The 23,581-nt window shown below is 44.3% G+C and overlaps 1 protein-coding gene and 1 pseudogene across 5 annotated transcripts in view; one reads left to right on the forward strand and one right to left on the reverse strand.

Annotated features, from left to right (window-relative positions):
• BBS4 (Bardet-Biedl syndrome 4) overlaps positions 1-23,581 on the reverse strand; it is a 180,113-nt gene that overhangs the window by 131,123 nt on the left and 25,409 nt on the right. For all 4 annotated transcript variants that reach the window (XM_079789701.1, XM_079789702.1, XM_079789700.1 and 1 more), the window contains exon 2: positions 12,310-12,361. In XM_079789701.1, coding sequence (XP_079645827.1) covers positions 12,310-12,361 — 52 coding nt within the window. The remainder of the gene's footprint in view (positions 1-12,309; positions 12,362-23,581) is intronic.
• Positions 903-4,737, forward strand: LOC307100990 (AP-2 complex subunit beta-like; annotated as a pseudogene). The gene has a single exon. The product of its transcript is annotated as an AP-2 complex subunit beta-like (transcript).

Raw genomic sequence — 23,581 nt, forward strand, 5'->3', positions numbered from 1 at the left:
ATACTAGAATCAACTAATGAATGCATAAACAAGTAAAACAACACATCGATATTTCTCTTTCTCCCTTCCTCTCTCTCTAAAATCAATCAATAAAAAAAATTTTTTAATAAAAATAAAATACCAAGAATTGAATCTGCAATCCTTCAGTGCACAGGATGCCGCTCTAACTGAGCCACACCAGCCAGGGCTCAGTTGCATTTTTATTTTTATCTTATTTTTTTTTCTTTTCTTTTCAGTTGCATTTTTATACTAGAGGCCCAGTGCACAAAATTCATGCATGGGTAGGGTCCCTAGCAGCTGCCGCTGCCAGCCAGGACCTTCCTTCGTTCCACGTCTGGTGCACTGGTCGTTCCACCATTTGGTCGATATGCATATTAGCCTTTCATTATCCTACCTAATAAAAGAGTAATATGCAAATTGACCCTAACTCCGTCACGCCCATAAGCCACACCCACCAGCCAATCAGAGCGAGTATGCAAATAAACCCAACCAAGATGGCTACAGCCACAGAGAGCAGGAGGGAGGCTTGGGTTTCCAAGGTGATAGAAGAAGCCAAGCTTTCTGCCTTCCCTGGCCAGCCTAAGCCTCCACTCAAGGCTACAAAGTTTCAATTATAGAAGGTAAACAAACCCTAAACAGAAATGGCTGCCAGCCATGGAGCGAGCAGGAGGCTTGGCTCCACTCCAGGCTACAGTTTCAATTGTAGAAGGTAAATAAATTCCAGATACCAGGGCCTCCTCTTGGGTTGCCAGGGGGCGTGGCTGGCCTGCAAACCACCACAGGCCCCTCTCTCAGGCCGCCCCACACCCGAAGGGAACCCCCCACCCTGATCCAGGAAACCCTTCAGGGTAAACCAGCTGGCCCCCAACCATGCACCAGGCCTCTATCCTATCTAATAAAAGAGTAATATGCAGATTGACCATCACTCCAACACACAATATAGCTGCCCCCATGTGGTCAAAGATCCTGCCCCCATGTGGACACAAGATGGCCATCACAAGATGGCCAGCAGGGAAGGGCAGTTGGGAGGCACCAGGCCTGCAAGGGAGGGCAGTTGAGAGGGACCAGGCCTGAAAGGGAGGGCAGTTGGAGGCGATCAACCCTGCAGTGGAGGGCAGTTAGGGGTGACTAGGCCAGCAGAGGAGGGTAGTTGGGGGCAAACAGGCTGGCAGGGGAGCAGTTAGACATCAATCAGGCTGGCATTGGAGTGGTTAGGGGGTGATCAGGCTGGTAGGCAGAAGTGGTTAGGGGCAATCAGGAAGGCAGGCAGGCGAGCAGTTGGGAGCCAGCAATCCTGGATTGTGAGTCGGACATCCCTTGAGGGTTCCCAGATTGGAGAGGGTGCAGGCTGGGCTGAGGGACACCCCCCCTCACCCCCGTGCATGAATTTCATGCACCAGGCCTCTAGTATAGGATAATGAAATATCAAAAAAGGAAACAAACAATCCCATTTATAATTGCACACACACACACAATAAAAACAGGAATAAATAAACTAAAGGGATCAAAGACCTATACTTGGAAAACTATAAGGCACTGAAGAAAGAAATCAAAGAAAATACAAATGAATGGAAGCATATACATATGCACGGATAAAAAGAATTAACATCATTAAAATGTCCATACTACCCAAACCAATCTATAGATTCAACACAATTCCCATCAAATACCAATGGCATATTTCAGATATAGAACAGCAATCCAAAAATGTATATGGAACTACAAAAGACAGAATAGCTTCAGCAATCTTGAGAAAGAAGAACAAAGTTGGAGGTATTACATTACCTATTATCAAATCATACAAGGCCATAGTAATCAAAACAGCAGGGTACTGGCATAAAAACAGACATATAGACAGAATAGAGCCCATAAATAAACCCACATTTATATGGTCAATTAATACTTGACAAAGAAGGCAAAAACACACAATGTGGTAAAGACTATCTAAATGGAATTAGACCACCTCCTTACACCTTAAACAAGAATAAACTCAAAATGAATTAAAGATATAAATGTAAGACTCGAAACCATAAAACTCCTAGAGGAAAACATAGGCAGTAAAATCTCATATTTTACTGCCTATGTAATATTTTTTTCTGATATATCCCCTTGGGCAAGAGAAACAAAATAAAAAATGGGATTACACACACTAAAAAGTTTTTGCACTCAAAGGAAACCATCAAAAAAACAAAAAGACAATGCTCTCCAGCTGCCGCACCACCCCTGCCCTTGCCTCTGGTGCACATTAAAGAGCCAACACTATGACTGACTCCAAGTACTTCACAACCAATAAAAAAGGAGAAATCTTTGAATTAAAGGCTCAACTCAACAATGAAAAGAAAGATAAGAGGAAGGAGGCTGTGAAGAAAGTGATTGCTGCTATGACTGTGGGGAAGGATGTTAGCTCTCTCTTTCCAGATGTAGTGAACTGTATGCAGACTGACAACCTGGAACTAAAGAAGCTTGTATATCTCTACTTGGTGAACTATGCCAAGAGTCAGCCAGACATGGCCATTATGGCTGTCAACAGCTTTGTGAAGGACTGTGAAGATCCCAATCCTCTGATTCGGGCCTTGGCAGTTAGAACCATGGCATGCATCCGAGTGGACAAGATTACAGAATATCTCTGTGAGCCCCTCCGAAAGTGCTTGAAGGATGATGATCCCTATGTTCAGAAACAGCAGCAGTCTGCGTGGCAAAACTCCATGGTATCAATGCCCAAATGATGGAAGATCAGGGACTTCTGGATTCTCTGCGGGATCTCATAGCAGATTCAAATTCAATGGTGGTGGCTAATGCAGCATTATCTGAAATCAGTGAATCTCACCCAAACAGCAACTTACTAAATCTGAACCCACAGAACATTAATAAGCTGCTGGCAGCCCTGAATGAGTGCACTGAATGGGGCCAGATTTTCATCCTGGACTGCCTGTCCAATTACAACCCTAAAGATGACAGATGACCGGGAGGCTCAGAGGATCTTTGAGTGGGTAACTCCCCGGCTATCTCATGCCAACTCAGCAGTGGTGCTTTCAGCAGTAAAAGTCCTAATGAAATTTCTAGAGTTATTACCCAAGGACTCTACTACAATATGCTGCTGAAGAAACGGCCCCCTACACTTGTCACTTTGCTGTCTGGGGAGCCAGAGGTGCAGTATATTGCCTTGAGGAACATCAACCTAATTGTCCAGAAGAGGCCTGAAATCTTAAAGCAGGAAATCAAAGTCTTCTTTGTGAAGTATAATGATCCCATCTATATTAAACTAGAGAAGTTGGACATCATTTGGCATCTCAAGCCAATATTGCTCAGGTTCTGGCAGAGCTGAAGGAATATGCCACAGAGGTGGATGTTGACTTTGTTCACAAAGCTGTGCAGGCCATTGGACGGTGTGCCATCAAGGTGGAGCAATCTGCAGAACATTGTATGAACACATTGCTTGATCTCATCCAGACCACAGTAAATTATGTGGTCCAAGAGGTGATTGTTGTCATCAGGAACATCTTCCACAAGTACCCCAACAAGTATCAAAGTGTCACTGCTATTTTGTGTGAGAACTTAGACTTGTTGGATGAACCAGACGCTCGAGCAGCTATGATTTGGATTGTGGGAGAATATGCTGAATGAATTAACAATGCAGATGAATTACTAGAGAGCTTCCTGGAGGGTTTTCATGATGAGAGCACCCAAGTGCAGCTCACTCTGCTTACTGCCATAGTGAAGCTGTTTCTCAAGAAACCATCAGAAACACAGGAGCTGGTTATAGCAGGTTTTGAGTTTGGCAACACAGGATTCTGATAATCCTGACCTTTGAGATAGGGGATATATTTATTGGCAGCTTTTCTCAACCGTCCCTGTCACAGCCAAAGAAGTAATCTTGTCTGAGAAGCCACTGATCTCTGAGGAGACAGATCTTATTGAGCCAACTCTGCTGAATGAGCTAATCTGCCACATTGGTTCTTTGGCCTCTGTGTACCACAAGCCTCCCAGTGCTTTTGTAGAAGGAAGTCACGGAATTCATCGCAAAAACTTGCCAATACATCATAGGAGCCTTGATGTAGGTGACAACCCTGTTGGCACAACCACTGCCACCAACCTGAAACAGATTCAGGTTATTCCCTCTCAAGGTGACCTTCTAGGGGACCTTTTAAATCTTGACCTCGGTCCACCAGTCAATGTGCCACAGGTATCCTCCATGCAAGTGGGAGCAGTGAATCTCTTGGGAGGAGGATTAGATAGTCTGGTGGGACAATCCTTCATTCCTTCATCAGTGCCTACAGCCTTTGTTGGGTTTTTTTGTTTGTTTGTTTGTTTGTTTTTTAAAAAATATATTTCATTGATTTTTTTACAGAGAGGAAGGGAGAGGGACAGAGAGCTAGAAACATCGATGAGAGAGAAACATCGACCAGCTGCCTCCTGCACACCCCCCACCGGGGATGTGCCCGCAACCAATGTACATGCCCCTGACCGGAATCGAACCTGGGACCCTTCAGTCCACAGGCCGATTCTCTATCCACTGAGCCAAACCGGTTTCGGCAGTGCCTGCAGGCTTTGTTCCTTCATCTACTCCTGCTGTGGTCAGCAGTGGTCTGAATGATCTATTTGAACTCTCTACAGCAGTGGTTCTCAACCTTTCTGATGCCGCGACCCTTTAATACAGTTCCTCATGTTGTGGTGACCCCCAACCATAAAATAATTTTCGTTGCTACTTCATAACTGTAATTTTGCTACTGTTATGAATCGTAATGTAAATATCTGTGTTTTCCAATGGTCTTAGGCGACCCTGCTAGCAGTTCTCAACCTGTGGGTCGCGACCCACAGGTTGAGAACCGCTGCTGTAGAGCCCAAGACCATCGGAAAACACAGATATTTACATTACGATTCATAACAGTAGCAAAATTACAGTTATGAAGTAGCAACGAAAATTATTTTATGGTTGGGGGTCACCACAACATGAGGAACTGTATTAAAGAGTCGTGGCATCAGAAAGGTTGAGAACCACTGATCTAGAGGGTATTATGCTCAGTAACATAAGTCGGTCATTGAAAGACAAATACTATATGATTTTACTTATGTGTGGAATCTAAAGAACAAAATACCGTATTTTCCGGCGTATAAGACAACTTTTTAACCCAGGAAAATCTTCTATACGCCCAGTCGTCTTATACGCCGGAAAATACGGTAAACAAAATTGAAACAGACTCATAGATACAGAGGGGAGGAAAGTTTTAGCACACTGGATGAAAGAGGTAAAGGGACTAAGAAGCACAAACTGGTAGCTACAAAATAGTCACTAGATAGTAAGTAAACTATAGGAAATATCCTAATATATAAAAACCCTGGGTCTGTCACATCCACATTGACCGGAGGCTTGACCAACCAGAATTCAGTCCTGCAGTCAGCGCTGGGTGGCCGTGGCAACCCAGCACTGAAGGCTACCGCTGGAGGCACGGTGACCTAGCACTGACTGCTGAGGGGGCTGTGAATCAGGCCCAGAGAGAGGCCTGAAGAGAGGAGCAGGGTCTGATCCATATCTTCTGTGGAAGCTGTTGATCAGCACCTGCCTCTCTCTTTCTTTCTGGGCCTGGCCAGCAGCTGCGCCTCCATTTCTCTCCAGGCCTCCACCAGGGCTGCTGATCAGCCCCGTCTTTCTGATCAGGCCCCATTGATAGGCCCAGAGATGCTGACTGGCATAGAAACCAACCAATCAGAACCAAATCTGGGTCAACTGTGAGGAGCCAATGGCTGCCTAGGAGGTGGAGCTTTTGATGCTGAAAGCATAGAAACCGACCAATCAGAACCAAATTGACTGGTAGAGGAGAGCAGTTGGGGGTGAGATCAGGCCGACAGGTGAGGTCAGTTGGGGCCAACCAGGCCGGCAGGGGAGGGCAATTGTGGGGGGACCAGGCCTGCACGGGAGGACAGTTGGAGGCCATCAGGCCAGCAGGGGAGGGCAGTAGGGTGCAAGATCAGGCTGCAGGGGAGGGCAATTGGGGGCGAGATCAGGCCAGCAGGGGAGCAGTTAGGTGTTGATCAGGCGAGCAGGGGAGCGGTTAGGGGGTGATCAGGCTGACAGGCAGAAGCAGTTAGGGGTAATCAGGCAGGCAGGCAGGCGAGTGGTTAGGAGCCAGTAGTCCCAGATTGTGGAGGGATGTCCAACTGCCGGTTTAGGCCCAATCCCACAGGCAGTTGGACATCCCTTGAGGGGTCCCAGATTGGAGAGGGTGCAGGCTGGGCTGAGGGACACACCCCCCCAGTGCAAGAATTTCGTGCATTGGGCCTCTAGTAGTCAATAATATTACGGTAACTATGTATGGTGTCAGTTGGGGTACTAGAAATATGTAGAATACGTATATGATTGTGTAAACAGTAAGCTGTACACCCGAAACCAATAAATAATTTCAAAAATAAAAAAAAAAACATTTATATGAAAAGAAACAAGAGCAACCAAAATAATTTTAAAAAGAACAAAGTTGGCAGAAAACATACCTGATTTGAAGACTTACCTAAAGCTATAGTAATCAGTTGGAGATTGGCAAATAGACTAAAATACAGATAAGTAGAAGATAATAGAGATTGCAGAAATAAATGCACAATTATATGGTCAACTGATTTTCAACAAAGGTAAAGCAAAATCAATGAAGAAAAGGTCTTTCAATAAATGGTGCTGAAAGAACTGGATATCGCTAAGAAGCAGCCAATCAATGTTTCTCTCTTTTTTTTTCTTCTTTCAATGTTTCTCTCTCTATCCCCCTCCCTCCCTTCCTCTCTCTAAAATCAATGAAAATATTTTTTTAAATAGTCGATCAATGATTCTCATTGATTTTTCTATTTCTCTCCCTTTCCCTTCCTCTCTGAAATCAATAAAAATATATTTTAAAATAAATAAATAATAAAAGATTGGTAGTACTTTCAAAAAGCAATCCTCAATCTATATTCTGTACTATATACACAAAAATTAACTCAAAATGGATCATATACACCAATGTAAAAAATAAAAGTATAAAACTTCTAGAAGAAAACATAGGAGAATATCTTTGTGGCCTTGGGTTAGGCAGACACCAAAAGTGTAATTCATAAAAGAAAAATATTGATAAATTGGACTTCATCAAAATTAAAAATATCTGTTCTTCAAAACACACTGTTAAAAGTGTTAAAAGAGAAGCCTCAGTCCAAGAGAAAACATCTGATAAGTATATCTTTTTTTAAAATATGCATTTTATTGATTTTTTTTACAGAGAGGAAGGGAGAGGGATAGAGAGTTAGAAACATCGATATGAGAGAAACATCTATCAGCTGCCTCCTGCACACCCCCTATTGGGGATGTGCCCACAACCAAGGTACATGCCCTTGACTGGAATCGAACCCAGGACCCTTCAGTCTGCAGGCCGATGCTCTATACACTGAGCCAAACCGGTTAGGGCTGATAAGTATATCTTGTTTCCAGAGTATATAAAACTCAATATTTAATAAGAAAACATTTTTAATGAGTATATTATTGAGACACTTTACCAGAGGAAATATAGGGGTTATGGATAAGCACATGAAAAGATGTTCAATATGAACAGTCATTAGGGAAATGCAAATTAAAACAACAATAAGGTGCACTGCACATTCACTAGAATGGCTTCAAAAAACCTGAAAATACCAAGTGCTGGCATGAATGTGGAGCAACTAGAGCTTCCATACTTTGTTAATAGAAATATAAATGGTGTAACTACTTTGGAAAACATTTTGGCAATTTCTAATAAAGTTAAATATATGCTCACAATACTATCCAGCAATCCCACTCTAAGGTACTTACACAAGTGAAATGAAAACTTCTTCACAAAACCCTCTAGGCAAATGTTTATAGCTTTATTTGTAAGAGCCAAAAACAAAACAAACAGTAAACAACCCAAATGTCCTTCAACTGATGAATGGAGGAATAAAATGTGGCATAAACATAGAATTTAAAACTACTCATCAATTTAAAAAATTCAGACAGCCCTAGCCTGTTTGGCTCAGTGGACAGAGCATCAACCTGCAGACTGCAAGGTCTCGGGTTTGATTCCAGTCAAGGGCACATGCCCAGGTTGCAGGCTCGATCCCCAGTAAGGGGTGTGCAGGAGGCAGCCAATCAATGATTATCTCTCATCAATGATGTTTCTAACTCTCTCTCCCTCTCCCTCCCTCTCCCTTCCTCTCTGAAATCAAAAGTAAAACTTGATAGAACTGACAGTACAAGAAAAATCCATAATTTCATTTGCATACATCCACACCCTTCTCTCATTAAGGATATCAGTATCTATATCAGTAAGGATATTGGTATCTGTATCAGCAAGTACACAGATAGAAGAACAACACTATCAAGCAATTGGACTTAACTGACACTTATAGACTACTCCATCCAACAGGAACAGAATACACATTCATAGCATATGGAACATTCACCAACACAGACCATGTTCTGGGCCATAAAACAAAACATAGAAAGTATGTTTTCTAACCACAATAGAATTAAACTAGAAACCAATAACAAAAGATATCTGGAAAAATCTCCAAATATATGGAAATTAATCTATCCATCTACACTTTTCTTAATAGTACAAGGGGAACACAAAACAAAATTTTAAAATTTTAAGAATGGCCTGGCTGGTGTGGCTCAGTGGTTGAGCATCAACACATGAACCAGGAGGTCATCATTCAATTCCCAGTCATGGCGCATGTCAGGATGTGGGCTCAGTCCCCAGTAGTGGGTGTGCAGGAGGCAGCTGATTCTCATCATTGATGTTTCTATCTCTCTACTATCCCCTCCTCTCTATGAACTCAAAAAAAAATTTTTTTTTCAATTTTTTTATTAAGGTATTATATGTGTACATATCTTACCATTGCCCCCCCACACCCCACTCCCATATATGCCCCCACCCCCCAGAGTTTTGCATCCATTGGTTATGCTTATATGCATGCATACAAGTCCTTTGATTGATCTCTTATCTCCCCCACCTCTCCCTAACCTTCCCCTTGTAATTTGACAGTCTGTTTGATGCTTTACTGTCTCTGTATCTATCTTTTTGTTCAAGTTTATAATGTTCTTTATTATCCATAAATGAGTGAGATCATGTGGTATTTTTCTTTCATTGACTGACTTATTTCACTTAACATAATGTTCTCCAATTCCTCCCAGGTTGCTGCAAATGATGAGAATTCCTTCTTTTTTATGGCAGCATAGTATTCCATTGTGTAGATGTACCACAGTTTTCTGATCCAGTCATCTGCTGACGGGCACCTAGGCTGTTTCCAAATCTTAGCGATGGTGAATTGTGCTGCTATGAACATAGGGGTGCATATATCCTTTCTAATTGGTGTTTCTAGTTTCTTCGGATATATTCCCAGGAGTGGGATTGCTGGGTCAAATGGGAGTTCCATTTTCAGTTTTTTGAGGAAACTCCATACTGTTCTCCACAGTGGCTGCACCAGTCTGCATTCCCACCAGCAGTGCACGAGGGTTCCTTTTTCTCCGCATCCTCGCCAACACTTGTCGTTTGTTGGTTTGTTGATGATAGCCATTCTGACAGGTGTGAGATGGTACCGCATTGTTGTTTTGATTTGCATCTCTCGGATAATTAGTGACGTTGAGCATGTTTTCATGTGTCTCTTGGCCTTCCTTCTGTCTTCTTTTGAAAAGATTCTATTTAGGTCCGTTGCCCATTTTTTTATTGGATCATTTATCTTCCTTTTATTAAGTTGTATAAGCTGCCTGTAGATGTTGGAGATTAAACCTTTATCAGTGATGCCATTTGCAAATATGTTCTCCCATGCAGTGGGCCTTCTTGTTGTTTTGTTGATGGTTTCTTTTGCTGTGAAAAAGCTTTTTATTTTTATGTAGTCCCATTTGTTAATTTTCTCTTTAGCTTCCATTGCCCTAGGGGCAGTGTCAATGAAGAATTTCTTTTGGCATATGTCTGACATTTTGCTGCCTGTGGATTGCTCTAGTATTTTTATGGTTTCCCGTCTTATGCTTAAGTCCTGTATCCATTTTGAGTTTATATTTGTGTATGGCATAAGTTGGTGATCAAGCTTCATTTTTTTGCATGTATCTGTCCAGTTTTCCCAACACCATTTATTGAAGACTGTCTTTATTCCATTGTATGTTCATGCCTCCTTTGTCAAATATTAATTGAGCATAGTGGTTTCGGTCAATATCTGGATTCTCTATTCTGTTCCAATGATCTATATGTCTGTTCTTGTGCCAGTACCAGGCTGTTTTGAGAACAGTGGCTTTGTAATACAGCTTGAAATCTGGTATTGAGATCCCTCCTACTTTATTCTTCTTTCTCAGGATTGCTGTGGCTATTCGGGGTCTTTTTTTATTCCAGATGAATTTTTGGAGAGTTCTTTCAAGGTCTGTGAAATATGCCGTTGGTATTTTAATGGGGAGTGCATTGAATCTATAGATTGCTTTGGGTAGTATGGACATTTTAATGATGTTGATTCTACCAATCCATGAACATGGTATGTTCTTCCATCTGTTTACGTCTTCCTCTATCTCTTTTTTCAGTGTCCTGTAGTTTTCCGTGCATAGGTCTTTTACCTCCTTAGTTAAGTTTATTCCTAGGTATCTTAATTTTTTTGGTGTGATGGTAAATGGGATTGCCTTTTTAGTCTCTCTGTCTGTAAGTTCACTATTGGTGTATAGAAAGGCCATAGATTTCTTGGCGTTAATTTTGTATCCTGCTACATTGCCGAATTCATTTATTAAGTCTATTAGTTTTTTGACGGAGTCTTTCGGATTTTTTATGTACAATATCATGTCGTCTGCAAATAAAGACAGCTTTACTTGAAAAATATTAAGAATTGTATATTTATGAAGCAATAAAGAAAATGTGAACAATGACTATTTGGTGATATTAAAAATTATTATTAATTTAAAAATAAAAAGAGTTGTATAAAAGTTAAAACATAACACTTGAAATGTGTATGAACCAGTGGAGCAGCGGTTAAAGGAAAATATAAAATATAAAATGCTTACAAAAGCAAAGAAGATCTCAAATTATTTATCCAAGTTTCTCTCTTAAGAAACTGAAAAAAGAAGAGCAAATTAAACACAAGAATATCTAATCTAATAAAAAGGTAAATATGTAAATTAACCATCACTCCGCAACAAAGATGGTGGCACCCATAGTGGCTGGGGCGGGACACGGAGGGAGGGAGGGCTGTGGACACAATGCAGGGTTGCTGGACTGGGGGCGTGCTCTGAGCCGCTGCCGCACAGCTCAGGGCATGCCCCCAGACCAGCGGACAGAAGCCCAGTGGACAGAATGCCCCCAGCCCAGCGGACACAACGCAGGGGGTCCTCTGCGCATGAGCCGCAGAGGAAACACCTTTTATGACCGCTCATTGGCTAAGCTCCCTGTACGCCACCACTCACAGTGTTTTTGGTAACTTGGGTAATAAGAATCCAAGAAGGTGATCTAGGGTTTTTCCACCACCCTCCTGGAGGAAAAAACTAAGGCCCACTGCTGGAGGGGCTAAGAAATGTCATATCCAGCCCTAGCCAGTTTGGCTCAGTGGATAGAGCCTCGGCCTGCCAACCACAAGGTCCGGGTTCAATTCTGATCAAGGGCATGTACCTAGGTTGCAGGCTCCTCCATGGCCGGGGCCCAGGTCAGGGCTCATGCAGGAGGCAACCAATCAAAGTGTTTCTCTCTGTCTTTCCCTTTCTCTTCCACATTCTCTAAAAGTCAATGGAAACATATCCTCAGGTGAGGATAAAAAAAAAAAAGAAATGCATATCCTATGAAAGACACATCTTGAAAATGCCTAAAGAAAGTTGTCATTTTTTCTTGGTGAAGGGACTGGAGTCCGTGTTGATGAAAACACCTTGGTGGCTGTGGTGACTGGCAGTGGCTGCAGCAGCGGGTGATGGGGCTGGTGCCTTCCCCTGACCAGCCCGGTTGCCTCCCACAAAGGGAGGCCAGACTGCGGCTTAGGTACGCTCCCTGTGGGGCGCGGGCCTAAGCTATCAGTAGGACATCCCCTGAGGGTTCCCAGTATGTGAGAGGGGGCAGGTTGGGCTGAGGGACCCCCCACCCCCAGTGCACGAATTTCATGCACTGGGCCCCTAGTTTATATAATAAAACTCCATTTAAACACATTTACAGGTAAAATCAACCTTCCAATATCTAACAATTCCATAAAATAAAAACTAGCTATGGAAGAACCCAATAATAGTGCTTTCATCAACAATCATATTTTAAAAAGCTCTAATGCATATAGAAAAAAGAAATAATAAGAGAAATCTGCAAATATACAATGAAATTTCATACAGACCTTTTTTCAGGTGGGGTTTTTGAGATTCAGCAGATGCAGGAAATTGAGTTCTCTAAAATGAAAGAAGTCTATGTTAAAGCACTAGCATAAATCTTGCAAACTTAAAGAAGCATTCAAATAACAATCAACAGCTTTCCAATTAATCCATTAACTGCATACAGGTACAAAGAATTGTTCTGAATACAGTTTAAAAAACAAAGGTCAAGCAAACTATTAATAATGTAAAATGCATATTGATAATATAAAAATACTTGTGTGTATTTATCATTTATAATTATACACAGGATAAAATGTGCAAAAATAAATGTACTAAGTTATTCGACGCTACGTATTAGTATTATATGTAATGCTATACTTCTCTGCAACCAAACCAAAAAAGTGATAACTTTAATAAAAGAGAGCTTATGAGTTAGAGCAGCAGCATTTGGAGCAGATGTGAATATACCTTCTCAGAAGCTTCATAGGAAGAAAAGCAGTGGCAAGGAAATTCTCATTCTTTGCACAAAACTGGGTGAATGGCTTCTACATGGAGCCAGAATTCTGATATGGACAATATTTGTTTATATTTCAGAGTTGGCGCACCCCCCACCAACAAGCACAGGAAGCTGCTTCCAAGCTTAAAAAGTAAGAAGCCTTGGGAACTTGGCTGATGACTGGAACAAGCATTAGTGCTGCAATTGCAACTCAGGTTCCAGCCCTAAAATCCTGGAAGGGGTTAATTCAGGCCTTACAGATGCTGCCACTGATTTTGAGAAGATGAGAGCAAAAAACTTCAGAAATGTCTCCATGAGGACAAAAATCTGTTCATGTTGCCCATGATCTATTCGGAGACTCTCCTTGTACTAGTAATGTTCGATCCACATTTTTCAAGAACTGTTTATATGAAGTAGTCAATGGCTTGGAGTAAAAAATGGAAGACTCTGGAAAACAGCTACTTCAATTTTCCACCTGATGAAAAGTGGAGCCCTGGTATTGACTAAAAATTTTGACAATCTCCTGGAACTGTATGCAGCAGACCAGAGAAAACAACTTGAATCCTTGACCATACTGGTGAAAAAAGGCTCTACAGTGGACTCAAGTGGAAGCTGGACATGTTATACCAACCCCAGTGGCACTGTCCTTTAGCCAGCGGGGTATGTCCCCTGCCTCAGCACCAGGCCAGGGAACCTCAGGCCACCCTCCCCCCCCCCCCCCCCCCGCCCAGCAGGGCTTGATGGGGGACCTCAGGCCGCGCACCCTGGCACTGGGCCAGGTGACCTAAGGCCATGCCCCCCCCCCCCCCCGCCCCACTGCTGGGCCAGGGGACCTCAGGCTGCTCACTTTGGCCTGGGCCGGGAGACCTCAGGCCATGCCCCTCGCCCAGCGGGGCTTGACGGGGGACCTGAGGCTGTGCTCCCTGCCTGGCAGGGCTTGACGGGAACCTCAGGCCATGCCCCCCACCTGGTGGGGCTTGATAGGGGATCTCAGGCTGCGTCTCCCACCCGGCGGAGCTTGACAGGGGACCTCAAGGCGCATCCCCTGGCCTGGCCTGGGGGACCTCAGGTCACGCCCTCCCACCCCAGTACCGGGCCAGGGGACCTGAGGCTGTGCCCCCCGCCCGGTGGGGCCTGACAAGGGTAGGACCGGCCGAGTCTGGATCTAGTCCAATGGTGGGGGGGCTGGCCGGGTCTGGACCCAGGTCTCGCGCAATTTTGAGGCGCATGTGGTGGGTGGGGACTTGACTCTGAGTCTCGTGGTATGCCCCAGACTGACAGGAGGAAGATTTTCATATATATTTTACTAATTTTCTTTCATCTCTGATACTTCTATTATAGAGATAGGGCAAATAGTAATATTAAAATATTTCCTCTAATTAATCCCTTTTAATGTGCATGAATTTCGTGCACCAGGCCACTAGTATAATAGACAATATCTTACATTATAACTGCAAAAAACCTTCAAATGGATCTTTCTACCTCCTATGTTTGCTTGTTTTTTGTTTTTTGTGGGTTTTTTTACCTCCTATGTTTTATATGATATGGTATAATATGATATGAGCAAAAAATAATAGCTGAAAATTTCCATAAGTAATGAGACACGAATCTTCAGATTCTGGGTACTCAACCAATCCTGACCAGGTTAAATGAAAATAAAGCCACATTTAGATATATCACAGGGACCCACACCAGAGACACTAAGAAGTTCTTAAAAGCAACCAAGAAGCCCTGCCAGGTGTGGCTCAGTTGATTGAGCATCATCCCATGCACTGAAAGATTGCAAGTTGCATTCCTAATCAGAGCAGATGCCCAGGTTATGGGCTCGATCCCTGGTAGGGGGCATGCAGGAGATAGCCAATTAATGTTCTGCTCTCATATCAATGTTTCTCTTTCTCCCTCTCCCTTCCTCTCTCTCTAAAAGTTAATAAAAATATTAAAAAATAAATAAAACACAACCAAAGAAAAACATACCACCACATTACCTAAAAATAAAGGATAATTAGATTGACAGCTGACTTCTCAACAATTAAAAATGAAAGATAGTATCACATTAAGACATTATAAGAATAACTAGAGGCCTGGTGTACGAAATTCATGCATGAGTGGGGTGTACTTCAGCCCGGCCTGCACCCTCTCCAATCTGGGACCCCTTTAGGGATGTCCGACTGCCAGTTTAGGCCCGATCACATCCCTCACACAATCCGTGACTGCTGGCTCCTTACCGCTCACCTGCCTGCCTGCCCCTAATCGCCCCCTAACCACTCCCCTGCTGACCTGATTGATGCCTAACTGCTCCCCTGCCAGCCTGATCACCCTCAACTTCCCTCCCCTGCAGGCCCGGGCACCCCCAACTGCCCTCCCCTGCTGGTCTGATCTCACCCCCAAGTGCCCTCCCCTACCAGCCCGATTGCCCCCAACTGCCTTCCCCTGCTGGCCTGTTTGCCCCGAACAGCCCTCCCGTGCCGGCCTGATCACCCACAACTGCCCTCCCCTGCCAGCCATCTTGTGGTGGCCATCTTGTTATGATTTCGTGCGAGAGCGTTGCTTGAGGGCGTGACACCACCTAGCCTTTTATTATATAGGATTACTACCAAGTATCCAGTGCTAAGTAAAATAAATGCTCATCTAGATAAAAGGTCAGCAAAAACTACGGCCTAAGGTCAAATCCAGCCTGTTTTCAGAGAGAGTGGAAGAGAAAGGGAAAGACAGAGAGAAATACTGATGGGAGAGAAACACATCGATTGGTTGCCTCCTGCACAAGCCTCAACCAGGACCCGGGACAGGGAAGAGCCTGCAACCAAGGTATGTACCCTTGACTGGAATTGAACCTGGGACCCTTCGGTCCATAAGCCAACGCTCTATCCACTGAGCGAAACTGGCTAGGGCTCCAGCCTGTTTTTACACAGCCCACAAACTGGATGAATGGTTTTTGCACTTTCTAATGGTTAAAATAATTAATATTTCAAAACACATGATAATTACATAAAATTCAAACTTTGGTATCTATCAACAAAATCTTCTGTCACACTCACATGTTGACATATTGTCTGGGGTTGCTTGTTCACTACAAACTGACTAGTTTAATTACTTGAGAGAGACTATATGGCCCACAAAATTCAAAATATTATTGACCCTGTAAAAAACCACTTTGCCAACCCCTGTTCTTTTAAACTCTTAGACCAATCAACTAACTTTCAGGAACAATGGCAGATTAAAATAATTTTCAGATAAGTAAAATTTGAGTGTTTAGACTCACCAAATAAACTTGTAAAGGATATACATTATAAAAAGGGAAAATAGCACCAGAATGAAGTAGAATGAGCAAAGGAATTGGTAAAATATGTAACTATTCTAAGTATCTACTGACTGAATAAAACAAATAATCAAAAAGTATAATTTTCATCCAGCCCTTTCCCCTTCATGGGGCCAGGGCTGAAAGGGGTCCCCACCTCCCAGCCTCCTGCTCCCCTCACCTATACAAGTTCTTGGTTCAGCCAAGCAAGTCCAGGACACAGAATGGCCCCAGAAGGCTCTGCAGCCACCTCCATCTCAAGGGCAGCACTGTCACTATGGGTTGATGCCTCCAGATACTGCCCACCAGGCCTGCAGAAGGATGAGTCCTGCAACCTGTTGCTCCCTCAGCAGCCACGCACCTTCTCTACGGAGGCCTTCACTCAGAGACACCTGCCTGAGCCAGATGCAAGCTGCCTCACCTGGGAGCAGCACAGCAGGGATAAGCAGAAGAAATGTACCTATAAATATGTCCATACCACAGTGCTGTACTTTTGTATGTAGCAATCATGTAAATACATGTATGGATTTTATAATATACATATTATATATAAATCTATAAAGGCATATTTTTAGAAAAACAGCACACCACTGTTTCTTTTGAAAATAGTCTAAAAAAATTGAATTTCTATAGAAAAAAAAGTATAATTTTGTGGTGTTGAATTGAGAAGTATAAAAATTATGGAACTGCCCAGCCAGTGTGGCCCAGTGGTTGAGCATCGACCTACGAACCAGGAGGTTATGATTCAATTCCAAGTCAGAGTACATGCCAGAGTTGCAGGCTCAGTCCCCGGTTTTGGGTGGGCAGGAGGCAGCTGATAAATGATTCTCTCTCATCATTGATGTTTCTCTCTCCCTCTCTCCCTTCCTCTCTGAAATCAATAAAAAATACATTAATGCCCTAGTCAGTTTGGTTGAGTGGATAGAGCATCAGCCTGCAGACTAAAAGGTCCCAGGTTCGATTCCGGCCAAGGGCACATGCCCAGTTTGCGGGCTCAATCCCCCCCAGTAGGGGGCATGCAGGAGGCAGCCAATCAGTGATTCTCTCTCATCATTGATGTTTCTCTCTCCCTTCCTCTCTGAAATCAATAAAAACATATCCTATCATCGGAGAAACCAAGATAGCGGCATAGGGAAACACCTAACCTGCAGCTTTGCACAACAATTTCAAAAATACAACTAAAAGTCAAAACAGACATCATCCAGAACCACAGGAAAGCTGGCTGACTGAAATGCCCACATCTAGAAGGAAAGAGAAAATCACAAGGAAAATCAGAGGAGCCGTAAAAGCCTGAGGTACAGAGACACGGGCGGAGACACAGGCGCGTGCCCGTGCAGGCAGGACAGAGCCGGGGAGGACAGGGCGGCTGAGTGCCTGGCCGGCGTTCTCTAGCGGGAAGGAGATAAAAGCTCCAGATTGCGCTGAACCCCAGCTCCTACTGCACTGAACCCCAGTTCCAGGCGAGACCCTGGGAAGCCAGGCTCATACTGGGGGAATCTGGGCTGTAAGGCAGAAACTCAGGGGAGCGGCGAAAGGCAGAGTTCCGGAGGCGCGCACGTGAATGCGCGCAGAGGACGGACTGTTGACTGTGCCACTGAATTGCCTTAGCGGGAGGGAGACAAAAGCTCCGGACTGCGCTGAGCCCCAGTTCTGACTGCACTGAAACCCAGTTCTGGGCAAGAATCTGGGAATCCAGATTCATTGGGGGAGAGACTAGACTGTTTGGCAGCAGGCGAAACTCCAGGGCGCCTTTCTCTCAGAGGTACTTGCAGGGAGTACAGAGGGACACTGAGGGACACTGAGACCAAGGAACCTCATAAGGCGGGGCTGACGGGAAGCCAAGGCTGTAGGCTCCACCCTAAAACTCCGCCCCATCCAAGCTGAGCACAGAGGCTTTTACAATTTTGCAAGTCTAGTTGAATAAGGCTGTCTCCCGGCAGAGACACAGCTGATCCTCACAGCCAATTGGACTGGAGGTCACATCCTCCCAGTGTTACCAACAGCAATCAAGGCTTAACAACACCAAGACTTTGCACTCAGCCCACAAAGGGGGGTACCAAGAGCGACCACCTAGGGTGATTGGGGAAGCTGAGCTACCAGCCCCTATAGGTCACTGACCACACAAAGCCACTCCATCAACACAGGGAGGCAGCCAAAATGCGGAAACACCAAAGTATGTCACGAATAGGAGAGATGGAGGATAGTAAACTACTGGACGACACAGTGTTCAGAACCACATTTATAAGGTTACTCAAGAATCTTCTAAAAACCGCTGAGAAACTTGAAGAGACCTTCCAGGACCTTAATGAGAATACCAAGAAAATGGAAAAGGACCAGTCAGAAATTAAGCATACACTGTCTGAAATAAAGAATATACAGAAACTCAACTGTAGACCACCGTACCTGAAGAGTTAAACCAAAGATCTGGAATATGAGGAAGCAAAAACCACCCAACCAGAGAGGCAGAAAGAAAGAAGAATCCAAAAGTGTGAGGATAGCGTAAGGAGCCTCTGGGACGGCTTTAAGCGTACCAACATCCGAATGTTTGGGGTGCCAGAAGAAGAGAGAGAGCAAGATACTAAAAACCTATTTCAAAAAATGATGACCTAAAACTTCCCCCACCTGGTGAAAGAAATAGACTTACAAGTCCAGGAAGCGCACTGAACCCCAAACAAGAGGAATCCAAAGAGGACCACACCAAGACACATCATAATTAAAATGCCAAGGGCAAAAGACAAAGAGAGAATCTTGAAAGCAGCAAGAGAAAAACAGTTAGTTACCTACAAGGGAGTACCCATAGGACTGTCAGCTGATTTCTCAGCAGAAACTATGCAGGCCAGACGGGAGTGGCAAGAAATATTCAAAGTGATGAACAGCAAGAACCTACAACCAAGATTACTCTACTCAGCAAAGCTATCATTCAGAATTGAAGGTCAGACAAAGAGCTTCACAGACAAGAAAAAGCTAAAGGAGTTCATCACCACCAAACCAGGATTACATGAAATGCTGAAGGGTATTCTTTAAGAAGAGGAAGAAGAAAAAAAAGGTAAAGGTAAAAATTATGAACAACAAAAAGACATCAAATACATACCTACCAACAAGTGAATCTAAAAATCAAGTGAATAAAAAAAATTTGAAGAACAGAATGGACTGGTGAATATAATAGAATCAGGGACATAGAAAGGGATGCGACAGACAATTCTCAGGGGGAAGGGGGTCTGATGGGTGCAGGAAAAGAATGGACAAAAATCTTACACCTATGGATGAAGACAGTGGCGGGGGGTAAGGGTATGGGGTGGGGTAGGGAATCAGGTGGAGGGGAGCTATGTGTGGGGGGGAGAGGAACACCTGTAATAATCTGGACAATAAAGATTTATAAAAAAAATCCTATCTAATAAAAGAGTAAAATGCAAATTGACTGTCACTCCAACACACAAGATGGCCACCCCCATGTGGTCAAAGATGGCTGCCCCCATGTGGACACCACAAGATGGCCGCCACAAGATGGCCGGCAAGGGAAGGAAGTTGTGGGCAATCAGGCCAGCAGGGGAGGGCAGTTGGGGCGATCAGGCCAGCAAAGGGGGGGGGCAGTTAAGGGTGACTGGGCCAGCAGAGGAGGGCAGTTGGGGGCGAACAGGCCTGTAGAGGAGGGCAGCTTGGGGGAACCAGGCCGGTAGGGGAGGGACAAAACCTGCAGGGGAGGGCAGTTGGGAGCGACCAGGCTGGCAGCGGAGGGCAGTCCGGGGTGACCAGGCTGGCAAGAGAGGGCAGTTAGGGGTGACCGGGTCAGCAGGGGAGGGCAGTTGGGGGCAACCAGGCCTGCAAGGGAGGGCAGTTAGGGGTGACCAGGCCAGCAGGGGAGGGCAGTTAGGGGCAATCGGGCTGGCAGGGAGCAGTTAGGCGTCGATCAGTCTAGCAGGGGAGTGGTTAGGGGCGATAAGGCTGGCAGGCAGAAGCAGATAGGGGCAATCAGGCAGGAGGCAGGTGAGCAGTTGGTAGTCAGCAGTCCTGGATTGTGAGAGATATGTCCCAGATTGGAGAGGGTACAGGCTGGGCTGAGGGACACCGCCCCCCCATGCATGAATTTCGTGCACCGGGCCTCTAGTATATATAATAAAAATAAAAATACATTAAAAAAAGAAAAACTGTGAAATTGAACAACAATGGCATGCATTGGCAGAAGGCAAGGGGCAATAAAGCATTCAAGGATCCTTGTATTATTAAATCTTATGTTTGAACTTTAAGTATGTTCTATTTTAAAAAGTGGGGTACTCACTAAAAGAAGACCAAAGAATAAAATATATAACTGCTAAGGAATAAAATGAGAAAAGCAGAAGGGAGAGAAAAAAGAAAGTAGCCCAAAAGGGTGGGGGGTATAGCATGAAAAGACGAAGAAGAAAAAAATGAAATTTCCCAATTAAGAGACAAATTATAAAAATGAATTTTCTAAATACAAATATATGCTATTTATATAAAGCTAAATCTAAAACAAGGAAAAAACACAAAGTAAAAAGATACACCATGAAAATAGAAACAAAATGAAAACCAAATTAGCAATATTAACATTAGACAAAATAGACTTCAAGAGAAAAGGCTTTATCAGGGAAATTAAAATGGATTGAAGACTAAAATGGAAAAGGCAGCCTTAGCTGGTTTGGCTCAGTGGATAGAGCGTTGGCTTGCGGACTGAAAGGTCTGGGTTCCATTTCCTAATCTTAGCTATTGTAAATTGTGCTGCTATGACCATAGATATACATACATTCTTTCTGAATGGTGTTTCTGGTTTCTAGAAGTGGATCACTGGGTCAAATGGCAGTTCCATCTTTAATTTTTTTAGGAAATACCATACTGTTTTCCATAACGGCTGCACCAATCTGCATTCCTACCAGCAGTGTACTAGAGTTCCCTTTTCTCCACATCCTCGAAAACACTTGTGATTTGTTGATTTGTTGATGATAGCCATTCTGAAAGGTGTGAGGTGATACCTCCTGGTTATTTATATATATATATATATATATATATATATATATATATATATATATATATATATATATATATATATATATATACATATACATACATACACACACTAGAGGCCCGGTGCATGAAATTCATGCACGAGGGTGTGTGTCCCTCAGCCCAGACTGCACCCTCTCCAATCTGGGACCCCTCAAGGGATGTCCGACTGCCCGTAGAGGCCCGATCCTACCAGGACCGGGCAGTCAGACATCCTTCTCACAATCCAGGACTGCTGGCTCCCAACTGTTTGCCTGCCTGCCTTCCTGATTGCCCCTAACCACTTCTGCCTGATCACCCCCTAACTGCTCCCCTGCCAGCTTGATTGCCCCTAACTGCCCTCCCCTGCAGGCCTGGTCACCCCTAACTGCCCTCCCCTGCAGGCCTGGTCCCCCCCAAATGCTCTCCCCTGCAGGCCTGGGTCCCCCCCATCCCAACTGCCCCTCCCTGCAGGCCCGGTTGCCCCCAACTTCCCTCCTCTGCCAGCCTAGTCACCCCTAACTTCCCTCCCCCTGCAGACTTGATCGCCCCCAACTGCCCTCCCTTGCAGGCCTGGTCCCTTCCAACTTCCCTCCCCTGCTGGCCATCTTGTGGTGGCCATCTTCTGTCCACATGGGGACAGCCATCTTGTGTGTTGGAGTGATGGTCAATTTGCACATTACTCTTTTATTAGATAGGATCCTATATAATAAAAGCATAATATGCAAATAAACTGAACAGTGGAACGACCGGTCACTATGACGCGCACTGACCACCAGGGGGCAGACGCTCAATGCAGGAACTGCCCCCTGGTGGTCAGTGTGCTCCCACAAAGGGAGCATCACTCAGCCCCAAGCCGGGCTCACAGCAAGTAAACCCAGCAGCGGTGGTGGGAGTCTCTCCTGCCTCCGCTGCACGCAGGCTGTAAGGAGCAAGGAGTCTTGGACTGCGAGAGTCCTGGACTGCAAGAGGGATGTCTGACTGCCAGCTTACTAAACTGGCAGGCAGACAACTCCTGAGGGCTCCCTGACTGTGTGAGGGTGCAGGCCGGGCTGAGGGACACCCCTAAGTGCACAAATCTTGTGCACCGGGCCTCTAGTATATATATATTGATTGATTCATTTCAGAGAGGAAGGGAGAGGTAAACATAGCTAGAAACGTCAATAATGAGAGATCATCATTGATCAGCTGCCTCCTACACACCTCACATTGGGATGGTGCCAGCAACCCAGGCATGTGTCCTGACCAGGAATCGAACCATGACCTCCTGGTTCACAGGTCGAAGCACAATCACTGAGCCACACTGGCCTGGCTCATTGTTGTTTCAATTTGCATCTCTCTGATGATCAGTGACTTTGAGCATTTTTTCATATGTCGCTTGGCCATCTGCATGTCCACAGAGAAGTGTCTATTTAGGTACTTTGCCCATTTTTTTAATTAGATTGTTTGTCTTCCTTTTGTTAACTTGTATGAGTTCCTTATATATTTTATTAATCCTTTATCACATGTATCACAGCCAAATATGTCCTCCCATATAATGGGCTCCCTTTTCATTTTGTTGATGGTTACTTTTGCTGTGCAGAAGCTTTTTATTTATTTTTTTAATAAATCTTTACTGTTCAGATGATTATTACCAGTGTTCCTCTTCCCCGCCCCCGCATAGCTCCCCTCCACCTGATTCCCCACACCACCCCATACCCTTAACCCCCCGCCACTGTCTTCATCCATAGGTGTAAGATTTTTGTCCAATCTCTTCCTGCACCCCTCAGATCACCTTCCCGCTGAGAATTGTCTGTCGCCTCCCTTTCTATGTCCCTGATTCTATTATATTCACCAGTCCATTCTGTTCTTCAGATTTTTTTATTCACTTGATTTTTAGATTCACTTGTTGGTAGGTATGTATTTGATGTCTTTTTGTTGATCACAATTTTTACCTTTACCTTTTTTTCTTCTTCCTCTTCTTAAAGAATACCCTTCTTGCCGAAACCGGTTTGGCTCAGTGGATAGAGCGTCGGCCTGCGGACTCAAGGGTCCCAGGTTCGATTCCGGTCAAGGGCATGTACCTTGGTTGCGGGCACATCCCCAGTAGGGGGTGTGCAAGAGGCAGCTGATCGATGTTTCTCTCTCATCGATGTTTCTAACTCTCTATCCCTCTCTCTTCCTCTCTGTAAAAAAATCAATAATAAATAAAAAAAAGAATACCCTTCAGCATTTCATGTAATCCTGGTTTGGTAGTGATGACCTCCTTTAGCTTTTTCTTGTCTGTGAAGCTCTTCGTCTGACCTTCAATTCTGAATGATAGCTTTGCTGGGTAGAGTAATCTTGGTTGTGGGTTCTTTGAATATGTCTTGCCACTCCCGTCTGGCCTGCATCGTTTCTGTTGAGAAATCAGCTGACAGTCGTATGGGTGCTCCCTTGTAGGTAACTAACTGTTTTTCTCTTGCTGCTTTTAATATTCTCTCTTTGTCTTTTACTCTTGGCTTTTTAATTATGATGTGTCTTGGTGTGG

The sequence above is a fragment of the Cnephaeus nilssonii genome, assembly GCF_951640355.1.
Source record: "Cnephaeus nilssonii genome assembly, chromosome: 1".
In the NCBI taxonomy this organism is placed as follows: domain Eukaryota; kingdom Metazoa; phylum Chordata; class Mammalia; order Chiroptera; family Vespertilionidae; genus Cnephaeus; species Cnephaeus nilssonii.